Source organism: Varroa jacobsoni, unplaced genomic scaffold (assembly GCF_002532875.2).
Source record: "Varroa jacobsoni isolate VJ856 unplaced genomic scaffold, vjacob_1.0 scaffold_1229, whole genome shotgun sequence".
NCBI lineage: Eukaryota > Metazoa > Arthropoda > Arachnida > Mesostigmata > Varroidae > Varroa > Varroa jacobsoni.
Window position 1 is genome coordinate 128,842 of NW_019214131.1, and position 17,126 is coordinate 145,967.

The 17,126-nt window shown below is 41.3% G+C and overlaps 1 protein-coding gene across 1 annotated transcript in view; it reads left to right on the forward strand.

Annotated features, from left to right (window-relative positions):
- Positions 1-16,802, forward strand: part of LOC111267846 (blastula protease 10) — a 75,177-nt gene extending 58,375 nt beyond the window's left edge. The window contains exons 9-10 of the mRNA XM_022846400.2: positions 2,879-3,015; positions 14,966-16,802. Coding sequence (XP_022702135.1) covers positions 2,879-3,015; positions 14,966-15,089 — 261 coding nt within the window. The 3' untranslated portion in view covers positions 15,090-16,802. The remainder of the gene's footprint in view (positions 1-2,878; positions 3,016-14,965) is intronic.
- The last annotated feature ends 324 nt before the right edge of the window (positions 16,803-17,126 follow it).

Below are 17,126 nucleotides of genomic sequence, written 5' to 3' on the forward strand. Positions count from 1 at the left end.
GTCACGGTCGCCGTTATTCTACCTCTTCATGCTTCCTTCACATTTGATGGTCGACAGCAGCTAGGTTCTGCAGACGTCGCAGTTATGATTATTAACACGAGGGGTTTTCGTGCCTCAGAAAGCGAAGTAATAAGTGACGGTTAAAAGAACGCGGAACGCGTTGTGCCATCAATCCATCGAATTCATCCATTTCGTATTACGAGGCGGACGATTACGGGATGAAATGATAGGAGACGAATGAGCTACGGCTGAAATGATTTCTGACGCGTTAGTGATTACCAGTCACTTCTCATCGCGAAAGTCATTATTGCGGGTATTGTGCGATATTTAGTAGCAGCATTTTAGTCCACGTCATCGTTGCGTCGAACGTTAGCTTTCGCCGGATAAAAACAAAAATAACGGGAAAGAGAAGATGAAGGAGGCGGAGGGGGGCAAGAATATAGTAGGGTGTCTGAGCTGGATCTGTGTGAGGCTAAACGCGAGTAGAACTGTGAAGTTGGGCAGTGATTATGTTGCGCTTTGCCGCTGTCATTGTAACGGCCAGGAAGTAACCTGTATGAACTGACAACAGGGTATACTGTGGAATGTCTCTGATCGCAGTGGAAGGGCATTCGTGTTCGTTAGCTCGAGGATAGTGCACTAAAAGTGGGCGCATTCTAGAACTGCGGAAGGTTTGCCAGACTATACAAGCGGCCCAGCTGGACTTGCAGTTTGTTTCACTAGCCATGCTCACTTCGAGACGACTGGAGAAAACTTCGGCATCTACCGTCGTTGCTTCCGACCTGCAATAATAGTTTTGCCACGCTGGCTCAAACTGAGCCAGCGTGGCAAAACTTTGGCCAGCTTGGCCTTGGCCGTAAGAGAACAAAACGGTCCTAGAGAGACAGATGAAAACACATGAACAGTGAACACACAAACCTATATTGAAGCTCTGCTTTATCCGGGCCATATATTATAACCCAGTTATCGAAATTCGCGGAAATTGACCTCGAGAAAGGATAGTACGTTTCCCACAATTGATTTGCTTCGTAAATGTTCAATAAATTTATTTGCTTCTAAATTATTCAACGGGAAAAAGAGTACCATAGCGCGCGCGAAAGGTAAACTAGCAGCAGGGTATTGGGCGGGAAAAAATATTCCATGGATAGACTTTATATGGGACTAATTAAATCATTTTGAATGTGCTTGTCTGTAGTGTAAGCGCTCTTTATCCTGAATTTTGAAGTGACAAACCGGAGGAATATAAGGAGCATCCTTAATTACACAACATGGAATGTGTTTCCTAACCGTGCTTGATAAAGCAATCTGGACTCTGCCATATTTGTGTCCTTAATGTGTAGCATGCTTCCTATTGATGACGAAACGGAACGTCTATACGTCGCTTAGTTGGGCCCTATCTATCTTCGTTGCATATAATTCTAAAAAAATAGCACATATGTTTTAAATAATTATTTAAAATCAAAGTCATTAATTGAAAAATGCGTCCACCTGTCATATACACTCGTAACCTGTGTAAATTGAAAGGAACATAAAAACTGTATAAAGGTATAATAACGGAAGTGTTGAATAGGAGCAATGTATTCATTAAGCTTGATTATCGGACGATGTATCGGGATCAACTTTCCCTTAATGTGGCCTATTGCCAAGATTTACGATGGTCCCGAATTTGTGGCACGACAATCACGCTCAGACACAATGAATAATATTATTAACTAGAAATTGATCCTCAATTAAAAAGCTACCCTAACCTTCCAACCATAATAACTTTCCGATCTAATTTTTACCGTAGTTTTTCGACTCTACCTGATACATTACAAAAAGCTGTGGTGGTGTTAGGCACCGCAGATGCTTTTGTTTTACAATACTGCATAACCATAAAGTTATCATGACCGTTAGGTTCGTCAGTTTGTTTTTGTGCTGATCTTGGATTCGAAAGGACCCGAGGACTTATTCGACATCATAGCTGCTAATTTTTTACTCTTTTGGTTAATAGTCATCATTAATATTTATTTCAGTTAAATTTCGCTTTTTCTGTACCTGTCCTATCGTTTCATGTTATAACCACAACTTGAGCTAATACTTTCTGGACTAATACCTTTTCTACAGTAGGTAGAAAGTAATGATCTTCACCAATCTTGAATCAGCCAATGATAACTAGTGAAACAAGTGTATTTTCAAATTTAACCCTCGATTCTAAACAAATGGCATGGGCAGGTTACTGGATTATGTACCTATTTTACATATATTATTAGTCGTTGTCGTTGAAGGGACGTCCTTTGTCCATGAACGCTTTCATTATACATCTATGTACGCTTAATTTATACAGAATCCCTTTTGTGACAGAGCTCTATCTCGTGTACTTCTGACACAGGTCCTGAAAGTATTCTGTGGTTATGCAGGGCACTTCTTCGAAGGACCAATTTCGTGTCATTTTCACGCGTCACCGCCCATTTGACTTGAGACGTTCGCACTGGTCCAGCAGCCTCCTCATTGGCCTAGCCACTTGCCTCACGCTCAATGCCTTTTTTCCTGTTAGTGAAATAGTGCAAACCACACTACTGCCCTCTATCTAATACGTTAGCCAGTTTGTTCGCCTGGCTGAGGCAAGGAGAGCATTTAGATAAATCTTTACGGCACAGCTCGGCAGCGTCGTCGCTCGTGATCCTGGGCGTCATGCAAGCAATTAACAACAGTCATAATGGGCCTGTTTCGTGTTTCCCGTAGTCATACTTTCGATCCTTAAGCTGCTCTTTGTCTTCAGCTACGATACGGTACCAGGCCCTCATCGCAGCGTAAGAAACAAACCGAAGCGAAGCTCTCACATATTACAAACACAATATAATGCAATAACCTAATTCGAACAAGGATGTTATTGCAGGCACCCGAGGGTCAACGGGCCCGAGTCACTTTTACCGAATTCAACTTCCCGGCCCGAAGCGATAAGGGTAAGATGAAGAATAGGTGTCGAAACGGGCGTCTTGAACTGCGTACCCAGGACCACTTCAAGGGACAGATGTAAGTTCGATCGTAGTTAACTCGTGGCGGGGGAGATTATTTGCAATTGTCAACAACGTGCACATTTTATGTATGCTTCAGGTATAGCACCTTTGTATTGGTAATGTTTTCTTTAAAAATTACCGTGACAGAGAAATAACACTTGGTTAGATTGCTTCTTTAGAATAAACAGCAGTGAACAGTAGTATTTTTTAGAACACGCGAGAAGAAGATGAAAAAACATCGTTTTTTTTGAAGTAGATTTGAGCGTTTGTGGTCCGATTTTACCTATATCTGTTACTACAGTTCCGCACTTCTTCATTGCACAGCGCTCACTGAGGCCAATCTTTCAAATATGCTCTTCAGTGTGGCCGAATAGGGCCTCGTTTTACGGAACTCAGCTGTGCAGTGCTTACGTAATATGCTTGGTGGCAAATTAATTTCTAAAGGCATCTTCTTTCAGTTTCTCTGTCTAGCACTTTCCTCGATTTATTTCTATGCATGCCTACTCGAATAAGCCCGAACCACTTTAGAGTTACAAAAAGGCGATGGCACAGGACCCATAAACGGCAAATGGTGAAGTGCATAAAACAAACATTCTTTTTTGTAGCATCGATGCATCGATTCAAACATCGGTAGAAACAGTGGGAAAACTGTTTAAAACTGCTGCTTTTATTAAATTCATAAAACCGTTTATCCACTTAGAGATGATCTATTGGCAGGCACTTGTTGGAGTGTCATCTGCTACGTCCTCTTCATCTGGATCGCCATAGCTAATAACCTTCCTTTGAAAAAAAAATTAGAAAACTTAGAAAGTATATGTATGTAACCCTTTCCTCATTTACGCCACACAATTGTAGGTAGTCTTATATTTATCTATTTATCTATGAGCATCATTCGTTCAAATCGATGCTGATCAAAAAAGTCTATCGCTTAACTGTACAGATCTCTGTTGAGGCTGTCTCAGTGCATCCTATAATGTTACATGTCTACCTACCTAACCAGGCTGCTTTCAGACGGGCTAGGTTTTTTACGATAAAGGGAAAAGGAAACAAGACGAGTTCGTAACGAGCTAAGGAAAGTTAGCTGACTGCTTTTTAGTCGGAACAGAGCACCAGGGGGGCAAACTAGAGTTCGCTAACGCTAGATCTCTTGCTACACTCTACGCCCGCCGTGAATACTACAGGCAGTTGTGCATATAACAGCAGGCTGATGAGCGTGCCTGCTTTCGCTGCCGCTGCTTTCTAACTGGACGCCGAACGCCAGAAGCAATGAGCTACACACAGCTCCAACTGAGAAACTCATTCGAACTTGAACGCTGCCTTAGATCCGTTTAGAAAACGAAGAAAACCTTAAATTATGTTCCGGCCGGTAGTTTGATCTAGATCTAACGTCGTTTATCAGATTGGCTAAGTCGTATAAGCTGAGAATATTTTAGCTATGTTATATGAACTTTTCCACAAGCAAGCTAGGATAGAACGAGCCAAATGGAATATCCTGAGTAAAAGGCAATGAAATGCCTTTATGCTGGGATAAGAAACACTCAGGACTATAACTAGATTAATCGGGGTTGGTTTTATTATAGTACGGGACAGTATTATAGAAGAATGTGACGAATTTCTGTGGTAGTCGAACGAAATGCACTTAAATATCTTCCTGAAACGCTGAAGGATATATTATGTGGACACGCTACCGTTGTGCTCGATGCAGGTGCCTGTAATTAATAATAAAATGCAGCGCCGGTGCCTATAATTTTGCTACGCTATTGACAAAATCTATAGATTAAAGGGAACAAGAAATAGTAGCTTTGAGATAATAGGGAACTTTTAAAATCATTCGGTTTTCGGGCAGAGTCCCATAGAACTTTAGTAGTATGACTGAAGTTAAAAATTATATGGAATTTAGTGATTTACTTGATTGATTAAAAATTAAAGAAAAACTAGACATTTATTCAGTTTTGTCCAGTCAGAGTACTTATGGCTCTGCATGATCAGATTCCTCAGAAATTGAATTCTACTAATGATGTGGTACTCTCGTGTTATGAAACGTATTAGTTTTTTCTTCGGACTGCCAAGTCGAAAAGCTAAACCACGCAGATCCGCATTACACTCGAATAATCGGTTTACGTGAATATTTAGAAAGTTTGCCGAGTTGTCCGCTATAAAATGGGCAGCACTGCTCGTCAACAGATTGTGCCTATTTTGGCTGAAGTTGAGTTACATAATGCAGAGATAAGGCAGAATTGCCCCAAGCGAAAAATTGCAGCGACAAGGGTAGGCATTTGTTGCACTCACATTGATGGTCTATGTGCTTGTACGTGACATTACCGTAAAGGCTTTATCAATCTTAGGTTCTCAATTCATGGACGGTATAAAAGTGATGCTCCATTCTTGACGATAGTGCGATAATCCGCGATCCCTAGTTGTTTTCTCCACATTCTTGTGAGAAGCCCAAGCTTTCCAAGGCTTACGTGACGTGGCATTTCGTACCAATGAGCGACAGGTGCGGTGCCATCATCATTAACAGCAGCGGCAGGCCCTATAACATCAGCGCTGATATTAATTACCCGTCGACAAAGATTTACCTCCCTACCGTCATGCGTTGATATACAGATATATGGTATCTGCGAGTTATATATAATACCTCGCGAAGCATGAATGAGTCAGGTAGCAAGTGCCAGCCCAAGCGAACTCTTCGTCTACGCACGCGTTTGAGCTTTGCAAATAGATTGCAACGTGCGAATCGGCCCACTGTCATATCACGTCCGTTTAACGTTAAATCTGTGGATAATGGGAACGTCTATCTCTACTAGCCGTATTTGAATGAGCGGTGAAATTAAGTGGCGCGACGAGGCATAAAGCCGTCCAGAGGCCGATACGGCCAGCCATTTTCTTTCTATGCGATTAAAACATCGCAGTACCGTGGAGCGGGGGTAGCGGGGTAATATTGGAAGGAACAACGGTACTCGGTGGCGTGGTCACAGTTCGCAGGGCACTAGAGACAAAATATTCGTTCCCGGTTGACAACTAAAGGCCAAAAGTTAACGATGTTACCATCCTTTTTCTTAAGTCTTCGGTTCTCATCCACGACATGACCTTGCCAGGGTCTCATGAAAATACCCGAACGCATTAAGGATTACTGGGCATGGCCCCTCTCAGACTAAACTCGATGAAGTTTTCGTTTCTAAGAGCTTGTGAGGATGATAGGCAACCAACGTCATAGCTAGGAACAAGCAAACCCGCACTACCGCATGACCTTCTCGTATGAGATAGTAAGCATTACATATCTAAACGAACCACAGTGATTCGGATGTGGGGTGGAATGTGAGCCATCAAAGGATGCCGCTGTGTATAATAACCACATGGGTATTATGTAGGCTAATGGGCGTATTTGTAGTTTTTAACACTCGGTTTAACAGCATAGTACAGCTCTGTGATGGCTCGTACCTGTCCTACATATCTATGTTAAAAATCTACATGCAGTCTATAATTATTACGAGTAAAAGGAGACTGAAAATTAGTGTTTGGCATTTCTTTTATGTTCACACATGTAACTAAGATGGGTTTTCTCATATTTAACGGATGTCATTCAGCGTCATCTCAACACGCGCGCAACATTAAAAATGAATCTATATTATTGAATTCCGAATAAATGGAGTTCCTCGACGACCAGCCAACATCGTGTTGACTGATACCTCTGTGAAAACAGCTGGATCGAGCTCGGAGCGAGGGACGCTAAGCAGTCTCAGTTGGAGGATTTAGCTGTCGGATTTATACAGGCGCCGAAACAATGGTCACCCAACTGTATCCGTTGTTGAAAGTGGTAGCTGGCAGTCTCAAAGCACATCGATATTTCAAGTTTCTTCCTTCTGACAACAGTCGTATAAAGTAGACTTATTTAGCAGAAGTACCATCGGTAATGTCATCGGCAGTAATAAGGCGGCAAACCTCCCATTAATCTTAGTAATGAGCCTCACCAAGATTGATTTTTTGTACGTGACTGGACTCGCTAGTGAAATGCACGCTTGCACGCTGCAGTCTAGCCTCCTTTCCGCATTGATTGCTTGCTGGTTTATTATAAAAGGTTATACTCTTAGCTTGACTTGTTCCCACTGTTTTTAATGAACAGTGGCTCCAAAGCTCCTCCTGTATACCGACTAGGTTTCTGTGCCACTTAACTGAGACTCTGCAGTGCGAACAAAAGGGACGATTTCCAAAAGACTCTGATATCCAGCTATATGTCTAGCGAAGGGTATAAGAAGTACTAAATTTTGTTGTGTTTGTCCGAACCCCGTTTCGACCCATGATAATATGATCTAATGATAGCCATTCGTTCTCAACCGGGGCACTCAGCCCAATTACCAGGGGTGGTTTCACACGCCTATTAAAAGTGACTCATTAGCTGCTTACAGAACAATTATAGATTGTGCTTCCAAAGAGAAATGTCACTTCAACTGTTGCCGTTGCTAAAGTATCACCGGTAAGTACTTTTGCTGTCTCGCATTCAATTAGTCTTTTTGCTCCAAGATGGTAACCAATGCCGATTAATGAGTTAATAATAACAACGACCTTTTCACAAATCCTCTGACCTGCCTGAATAACTGTTGCAGACAGAAAAACTAATAAGGATTTTTGACAATTGGGCTGGGCTGTCTCATATGGATTTTTCGGCACTGCAATTTTCTGGACAGCATCGTGCAACCCGGGAGGCGCGTGCGTTCAGCCTCATATCTCCGCGATCCCCAGATGCGTCCCAACGGCATTGTTGGTACTTTAAGACATTCCTTATTCGAACGCTAGAACCTTAACAAGTCTTAGGTTACTTAGATGGCTACATTACTGTAAGAAAGTTTCTAAAAATCCCTAGCCCACATGTCCGAATTCGGACGCACTATTATTATGATCATTACTAGTTAATAATCTAGCCTTCACTATCGTCCTAGGAATGCCCCGTTATCCTTTCGTGTCCAATGCGTTCACTTGAATGCAAGTGTTTATATATGAGCGTGCAATTAGATGTATAGGTGTGTGTTCAAAGTACGACATCCGAAATCAGAAGAATTCAAATTTAATTTAGCAAAAAATAACTACCGTTACGCAATCGTATAATACCCCATGTGACCGAGCAGACAGCCTATGAAGTATCAAGCCGGCAAACCAGTAGCGGTATTTCTCCTGTACTGGTTAGATAAGTCTAACGAGCATCAAATCTGTTGGGACTCCGTACCGGGCTATCTGCTTTCGTACATTTGTGTGATGCGAAGAGATGTTGCTGCTGGTGTGTGTTATGTTGTGCAGTCTACCGCTTAGTTTGCGCCCATCGGTGACAATACAATGTATCTGCTGCTTGTGCAATGGTAAACACGTGCCAACCGTAACACCTCGCTAACAGTGTTATACTAGACACATATAGGCGAGTATGTGGGATGCTGGCACGGGACCACTAATGTATTTCTTCATTGTGATTATTAATCTTCACATGGCCCAATGGTTTAAGGGCGTCGGTTTAGGGGTTTGTACGGGTCATGTCGTGTCGTGCTCCCTCAATCCCTGCACGTTCAGATTACTCGACCAAATATCCAGACATTCTATGTCAATAAATGAATGGTCTATTCTATATTGCAATGGTAGTGTTATAATTAATATAATAAGTTGATGTGGGGAGGGGTACTATCTTTTGTAGTTTTTTCTAATTGCATTAGAATCGTGATTGTGCATGCGCGGGTTATGCAATCCTTTTCAACGATGCTTCGAGACAGAGCGCTTGAAGCGTGGCTAGCTAAAAGAATGTCGTTCCGCATACAATGCGTTTTAGATAATTGGTTAGTACGGGCTTGCTAGGGAAGTACGTGGTGCTTCATTTGTTCGAACGACATGATTACAAAACAAAAGGAAAATGAAAGCAATTACTGAAAAATAAAAGGGAAAAGAACAGGTAACTGGAACGATCAACAAATACTTCAACGGAGCAGTCAGACAGGGAGCTCGTTATAGTATAATAGTGCTGCCATCGCAATCGACCTTTGTCATTGTCACTATATCCCTACTACCACGGCGACAGCACGACGAGTATTCAGGGGGATCTTCGCTGTGCCACAATGAAGGAAACTTGATCAAAGACGTTGAATAACATAGCGCCATCCATTAATTTCCGGTCTGTTCATTTTGAACAAATGACCGTTTGTTAAATATGCGTAACATGAAGATCATACCAAGGAGCGATACGTCCCGTAGTGTTTTAGATATATTGGATCGCCTAGTTTCCACCTTCTCCTTTGCTCCTTTGCAAGGTCGAAGGACTATTTAAAAAAAAAACTAGTCAACCAAGCTAGTTACGGCCTTAATGCTTTAACCAAAAAAAAAGTGCAATAAGAAATTGTCCGGTGGCATCATTCGTATACAGTTGTTTTAATCGAAAACAGCGGTGGCCTTCGCGTATGGTGGTTTTGCTTGTTTTGAAATTCGGCTACCTTCACCTGACAAGATGCTTTGCGATGCTAAATTTAGGATTGCGTTGTAGCTACCCTTCAGCCAATGGAGCGAGCTTCGCGTTGCTTTGTAGACTGGAGCTCCTGGGTTAATTGAATGCTATAGGATCAAACGCTATGGTCCTCGTGCATCATAGCCAGGTGTACTAGGACGGTACGATACACCCAAGCTTTGCGGTCGGCGAAACTCTGTGACATTCTAATTCAGTAATAGATCCTCAAATATTTTAGTGCGACTTTGAGCCCCCGTGACTCCCCGTAGCGCCTAAAAACTGTGACCTCTGACCCGACCTAACTGTTCTAAACCGCTGAAAAACTTTATGTGGTGATAGATGAAGTTTCGTTCCGGGCCTAAAAATAAACCTTCATTATACCATTGACATAAACAGCATCTCGCATGCATTGGCGGCTTAGCTGCAACGTGAACGTTTTAATTAAGGCTATACATCAATAATGGATGACCTTACAGCTTAGACTCTATACCCGAACCAATTTAGGTTGGCCACGTCCTGATAGATTGTCAAGATAAAGAGAAACTCAAAATTACAGGCGCATTTCGTACCAGTCTTAATTGTCTAAATGCGAACTACGTACTAACTGATACATCATAAACAGTTATCCAAAAACGCCTCGTTAAGTGTGCAAGCTTAAGGCATTTCTCGTTTTGAACATTATATCCTGGAGCTAGGAGGATAGAGCGGAAAAAGGACGTCTGGATGATAAGTGGAAAGCCCAATGACAATGGTACACTTATCCTTTTAGCATCGTGACTTGAACAGCAAGCGTCCCTGTGCGCTTTTGTGCAACGCACGATTTCTTTTACAAATCGACTATAGTTTATCCATAGTCAAAGCAGTGTGACTCTAACAATGCTTCTGTGTATATTGCTATCATTCATATATATTTACCCCGAATTTTATGCGAGAAGCCCTTGTTAATCATTACCGTAATTAGAGGTAGAGAAACCGTTACAGAACGTACGCTGTACGTATCTGAAAACGTTCGCGCATACTGTAGCATATAGTGTTTGCCCCGTAGCGATCAGTTACCAGGCAAAACATTTACGGTTGATTATATATAATGGCGAACACGTTCTACTTCAATTTCTGGTACAGTGCTGTCTAGAATCATCATTATTAGCTAATCTATAATTATCTCAGTTTTAGTCATAATAATTTTGTATAGCAATAGCATAATATTCTATGACCAGTGATTTTCGCTATAATTAGAATACTTTTTTTTTGTTATTATTATTTGTTATTCAAGTTGAAATGTTTTGAAATACTGCTGAAAATTTTATGAAAAGTCTTGTTTTAAGCTTTTTTTTTTTTCTACATTTTTAACAGCGATATTAAATTCGTGCTTTCCAAAAGTGATTCATTGAAACTACATGCTAACAACGTTATATATGGCATGTTGCAATAACAAGTTTTATAGACGGTGGGTCGACGGCACGGGGGGTCGACGACTTTTGCAGGTATCGATCGATCGGATACTGAGAAAAAGATGTTCGATACTAACATGCGCAAGATGTGCCGTTCTAAAATTTGATTTCTCCGATATTTCCTACATTTTACGCAGAGGGAAAATTCCTGTTCATGGTATATTTAAAAGTCTAGGAGTTGTTTTCGACATGTATCTTAATTAATAGATTTTTCGGGACTACAGTAGTTAGCTTCCTATTTATATTCATCGTTGCAATGCGTTACTGATATTGTTTTCAAGATGGCGACAGTGCCTAGAGGAATGCATTGATTCAACGGATCACTTAACGGAGAGTCTTCGCGAAGGTGGAGTGTTGTTGGATCGTATGAAATCATATCCTTAAATGATTGGGAATTGGACAACAGTGTAGAATTTTTTTAAATGGACGATTTTCGCTATGGGCTATTTTTAAAAAATTCAAAAATCAATAGAAACTTCAGTAGAAATCAATATAACTTGTAGGAGCAGACAGGATGACAAATACGTATTTCCTTGTGGAGCTTGCACATGGTTATTTTCTAATCATATCTGACATTTGTGTGCCTCTGGCTATAAGTAGATTTATAAAAGTATTGCCCAGTTAGGTAGCTTCTAGGATAGAGTAAACGGCTAGGAGCTTAAACTAATTCTAACAAATTTGTACAGTGGTTGAGAGTTAAAGGAACTGAAGTAAACAAGAGATATAGGTGCATTATAAATATATATAAATAAAGTTCTTAGCACTTCGTTCTTAATTAAGTATGGTTTACTTATGTAAAGATACTAGATAGAATACAGCATTGGTAAACAGTACTATACCAAAATCATTTCTCCTCTTGTGTTCTCGCACAGCCTTGAGCAGCAGTCCTCTCAAGATCGTTCGTTCGATCCCATCGAGTTAGTTTTCTGTGTGCCGTTACCCATATTCATTCTGCCGGCAGTCGGACCCAGCTTGCTTAACTTCTAGTTCAAGTTCAAGTTTCATTTACTTTTCGTGCGTTCCTATTTCTTGCTCATGCGTGCTTTTAAGCCAATACGTTAAGTTAAAGCTACACTGTTTCTTGGCAAATCTAACGTGACGGGATTGTCGTCTATAGTTTGCAACGTCAGAACACGGTGTGTCCCTTTCATCTGACGGTTTGTCTCACGTTTGCTTCGTGCTCCTGTGGCCATCGCCTTGTTCGCTGTACTTTTCTACTCGACGAACTGCCATGCCCAATATAGCTGTCGCGACATAATTTACGTGTATACGTACACAAAACTGTTTAGCTTCTCTACTTCATATCTTTGGCGTGCTCCAAAGCCAAAAGGTATTAACCTTAGAAAACTTACTGTCACACCAATGAGCATATGCTGTATCTCGATGGTATTTTTCAAAAGTATTAAACATCCAATAGCTTTTACACATATATCGGCCTGTAGCGGTTAGTCCGGGTTCGAAGAGACGCTGTTTAGGACGCGATTGTATTGACCTCATCTGCATTTATGAAATAGTTTTACTAAGAATTATAGAAATGTCAGTTCTCTGTCCACTTTCTCATTTCTGATGCTGGCCGAATCGATGATTTGGCGGTTCCTTATTTGCTCTTGGCTTGTTAATGTATTCCACAAGCAACGTGCTTGTTCCATACTGTACTTTGTTTCGCGTATTTAAGCGAACTCCCCTCTTCTTTGCGCACTTTGCTTATTCTTTTTTTTCTTTTTTAAATCTATTTTTCTACATAGAAAAATGGAGTTGCATGCTGATCAAAGTGTTCAAGGATCGTGTGGTTGGCAGGACTTCTTGTAGACCTCTTCTATTTGAGGCATCTTTGCTACTCGGTTTGCTTTATTTGCCTTGGCTCTTTGCCATCAAGAAACTGAGGCCAAGACATCTTAAGTGAAGCCTAGTTTTCCTGCATCTGTACGTTCTATCCTTCAATCTCAACTTCGGCATTGCATTTGACCGTTTTTGCTGCTGTCACTGTCACAGCAGGCGTTAGCAGACGAACAGACTGAATTCGAGTAACGTTTTGTAAATTTGATTACCTTCTCGCCACGCTTTTTCTTTTCCGAAAACCTCTCAAAGGCCGCTCCCATGACAAGCCCTTGCCAATCGGCATATCGTTTTCTGTCGAGCTTTTCCTCTACTCAATGCGTCTATCTGTCCTGGAAGGGGTTCTTTTACTCAATATTGATCTCTTGTTTTTCTTTTGCTTGAATTCACACGATGTAGCTTTTCTGTGACAGCTGTATCTATGTAGCACTAAAACACTAGAGAGCTCGTCTTGCCTATGTCGAGAGCTCGTCTTGCCTATGTCGCTGATGGTCGACAACTGAATACTTCGTTCTCGCGTTTTAACCGCGATAAAACTCAGCTTACTGACGGACGCACAATTTTCTATCGCTGCTCAGCAGCCCTGTCTCCCATTGATTAGCAGGATTAGATTAGTAGAGTTGCAACACTGTTGTCTTGGCTAAGGCGAACCGGGAAGCAACGCGAATTCGAGGCGGCGTACGTGATACGACGAAGCTCAATGCAAGCGCAAACTGGAGACTGGGACTCGTACTAATCCGTACTAGGATCAGCGCTTCTGTAGAGTGTATGACTTCACATATCCTCAATGCTAACCGGGCATCTAGTACGATAGCGACGGGTGGTGTGAGGAAAGCCTTGACGACGTCGTCCTCGCCTACCTCCGTAGAGCTATCAGTCCGGCGAGCGACGTTGTTTACATACGCAGCAAGTTACAGCCCACGAAGTCTCCCTTCTGTATTTATGCTGCTTTATTTGTTCCAGCAGACGCCGACGCGCGTATTCACAGATATGCGAGACAAGTAAAAATACCTAGCTCATCGGGCACATACGGTTCATGTACGTTACGCAAAATAAGGAAGCACATAAGCAAATACGTGACGGAAAGTGTATTGTTTTTCAATTATGATATTGTTGCCTATGCCCCCGCCCGGGCAAGTTAAGAGAGGAGGGGATGAATAACCGAATTACGCTCTGATTTATCTTTACTTAACACTGCTGTGTTTTGCGCCAGCCTAAAGGACTCAGACATAAAGCGCGGTCGACGATCGTATCGTTCCCGCATCGGGGTCTGTCTCTCCAAGTCTCTTATAAGGAGTACGGCTTCTGAATGTGTGATGAACTGTTTGTCACAATGGCACGGTGTCCATCCGCTATTCTTGGTGCCAGATCTTCTCAAACCAAACGTAAAAGTCATCACATCGAAACACAACGCGTCACTTTCGCAATTCTAACAAAAATAAGTTAACATCCAAATACTTTTATGTGCCAGACGAACCCTTCGTTAAATTTATTTTACCCTTCTGCCGGAACTAGAAATCTGCGTTATACGCTTTCTAAAAAATTCGAGGAAGATTTCGATAACGTAAATCTGAAAGAAAAAGCTTGACGGGTTTGAGATCTAAAGGGCTCAACAATCCGTTAGAACAGCTGAAAAAGACTATTTAATACATTTATGAAACTTATGGCTATTTTGGAGAAGGAAAATATCGACTGTCAATTGCAAATTAATTAATCTATCTAAAACCAATTTGGATTTTTGGGTTCTCGCGTTTTTAGAACTTCTAACCTGCTGTCAATCTAAAATTTAACTCTATCGTTGTTTGTATCTAAGTGAGTTTATACCTAGGAATATCGCTTGGCACACGATTACTGAAAGTGATTTGCGGATAAATGAGGGAATGTTTTGAAAAGGATTACCGAGTAATTTAGCTCCCGAAGCTATACTTGTCGTAAATAGTAACTGTATGGAATAAACATAACTGTCTATGCTAAATAATAAGGTATATTATTCTAGCGCATATAAAACATCTCAGCTTCAATTTAGATACGGCTTAATAACCGAGCATTAGTAAAAACGTCAATTTAGGTCCTATACTCGGTATACAACCGTGGGCATGTTTAGATTCTTCTCGGTGTCTATTTTTCATGTTGTCACGATAGGCGAACAATCTTTCATCTGTTGTTATCAATGTTATTGCTGTTGGCCGGATATTATCTTGCAGGTTCTGTGGGGATGAGCTTGCGGGAAAAGGATTTACATCAGCGGGCAGGAACCTCATAATCATCACTAGCAAGCTGGCGTCAAAATCCTCGTCGGCTTTCAAGGCAAACGTATCCTTCGAATAGAGTTACACTGAACAGGCAGATCGACAGTAGGGTGACGCAACCGCTGATTTTGTGACGTAGTCGAAGGCCGTGTGGAAACTGGGGGCATCCGCCACCGACGCGCTACTGGTTACTACCTTGCGAACACTCATTACGATGTCTCTTCTCAATTCTATTGAGCACGACAACATCCTGTTGTCGATTCTCGTCTCCCACTATTCAGTTTTCCGTCCATTTTAATTCCTAGACTCCCAAGCTCTCCCTGCTCGCCAGCAGCGCAGTTTGTCTATCCCAACTTTGTAGGTATGAGACCAGTCAGAAAGTGCATAAAGGGAACTTCGTTGTTTCTAAAACGCTGCTTTCTCTAATTTTTCCTACTACGTGCACTATGTATGATTGCCTACTGTTTGAAAAACTCCAGAAGTGAACAGATTTGGAAGACATCTAAGCGGCCCTTCGACGACAGCAAGGATACGGTAAATCATTGGCAATCCTCAGCTAGTGGCAACTGTTCGCCGAAATCAGGGTAATGAATGAAATAAGAATCTACTCGTACTTAGCAGGATCGTTATACGTTTATGTATGCGCATGTACTATTACGAAATTTAAACGAAAATAGAATAAAATGTAGCGGCAAAAATAGCAACAAAAGACCACCGCAAATTTCAACATATGATGGGTAGCTGCTGGTACACAGCCTCTCGCAGTGCGGATAATTCTATCCACTCATCCACCAGTATATATACATATATATCTGTCTTTTGTTCTACGTTAGCTTATATCGGTGTTCTTCACCATAGTGACCTTATTATTTGACTATAGTTCCTTTTAGAGGAAGCTGGAGTTTTGGTGTTGGAAGCATGCAACGCCTATAACGTGATGCAAAGCAGTGAAATTATAAGGGCTTATTTGTCATGTTGCTTGAAACGAACGTGTGGGCGCTGCCAATGGAGGTTGTTGTTTTCAGGGGTAAGGCATATGTTTCAAGTTAAAGGTACGTCAATACTGTCGCACTCGCTTATACTAATGGTCGCATAGTAGATTCTCAAACATTCTAGCTATCTATAACTATATATAATATGAATGTTTCTTCGCCCTATAGACGTATACGATCAGAACTAATATGCGCAGAGCTGCAGAACGATATAGGAATGACTGTTTGTTACTGTTTAAAATTGTGGATTAGAGGTGATCGTCGGTTTACGCCTAACTGGCGTTTCAGCCCGTGTTGATATGTACGCATCTACGAGACACTTCGTTTGTAAAAAAAAAAATAAAAAAAAAATAAAAAAAAATGAAAACAAAAAGTTCGTAAAAAAAAAAAGGCAATGAAACGTTTAGTACAAATCATACTAAGTAAGAAGTAAATAAACTTCGGATTAACTACTGTTAGGCTCCTTTAAAAGGTTTCGGCACGTCTCACAGATATTTTCTCGCGAAGTTAGCCAAATTTATTCCTCTCAGCGATTCGCCAAAGCGTCGCCGGTGCTACGGCAGTAAGCCCGTACCTTATTTCGTTATGAATTTTGGTACGTCGTAATTTTTTACTTACACCATTGAAGTATACGTTCAAACTCTGTCTCAATGTGTTTTTATTAGACATTACTTGAAAAATATAGGGAAATAAATGCCGGAAAGTTTAACAACTATATAAGCAACAAGTGCACACGAAAACTGTTTTGCTTCGCTGTTAAATACTACCGCATCTGCAAAATAAAATGTCACTAAGCTTAAGGGGGGAATCTTGATTTCATCTACCTCCATTGTTCTGAGGGCATTTTCACATACCATGTAGGTATAAATTGCCATGACGATTTTTCAATACCTAGGGTTTTAATTTGATACTGAGGCCTGAGTTTAGCGATGATAATTTCGCGCGAATTTGATTTCCTTCGACTAAACTCTCCTACAAGGTTGATGTTGTAACAGAGTATTGCGTGTCGTTTGGTTACACACATCTATCGAATTACGATTGAATCGCGCGCGTCTCACGATGTCGGCCAGGCTGCAATGCTGCATCGTGATTGTGGGTTTAGAGGAAACTCTCCAGTCAATGTT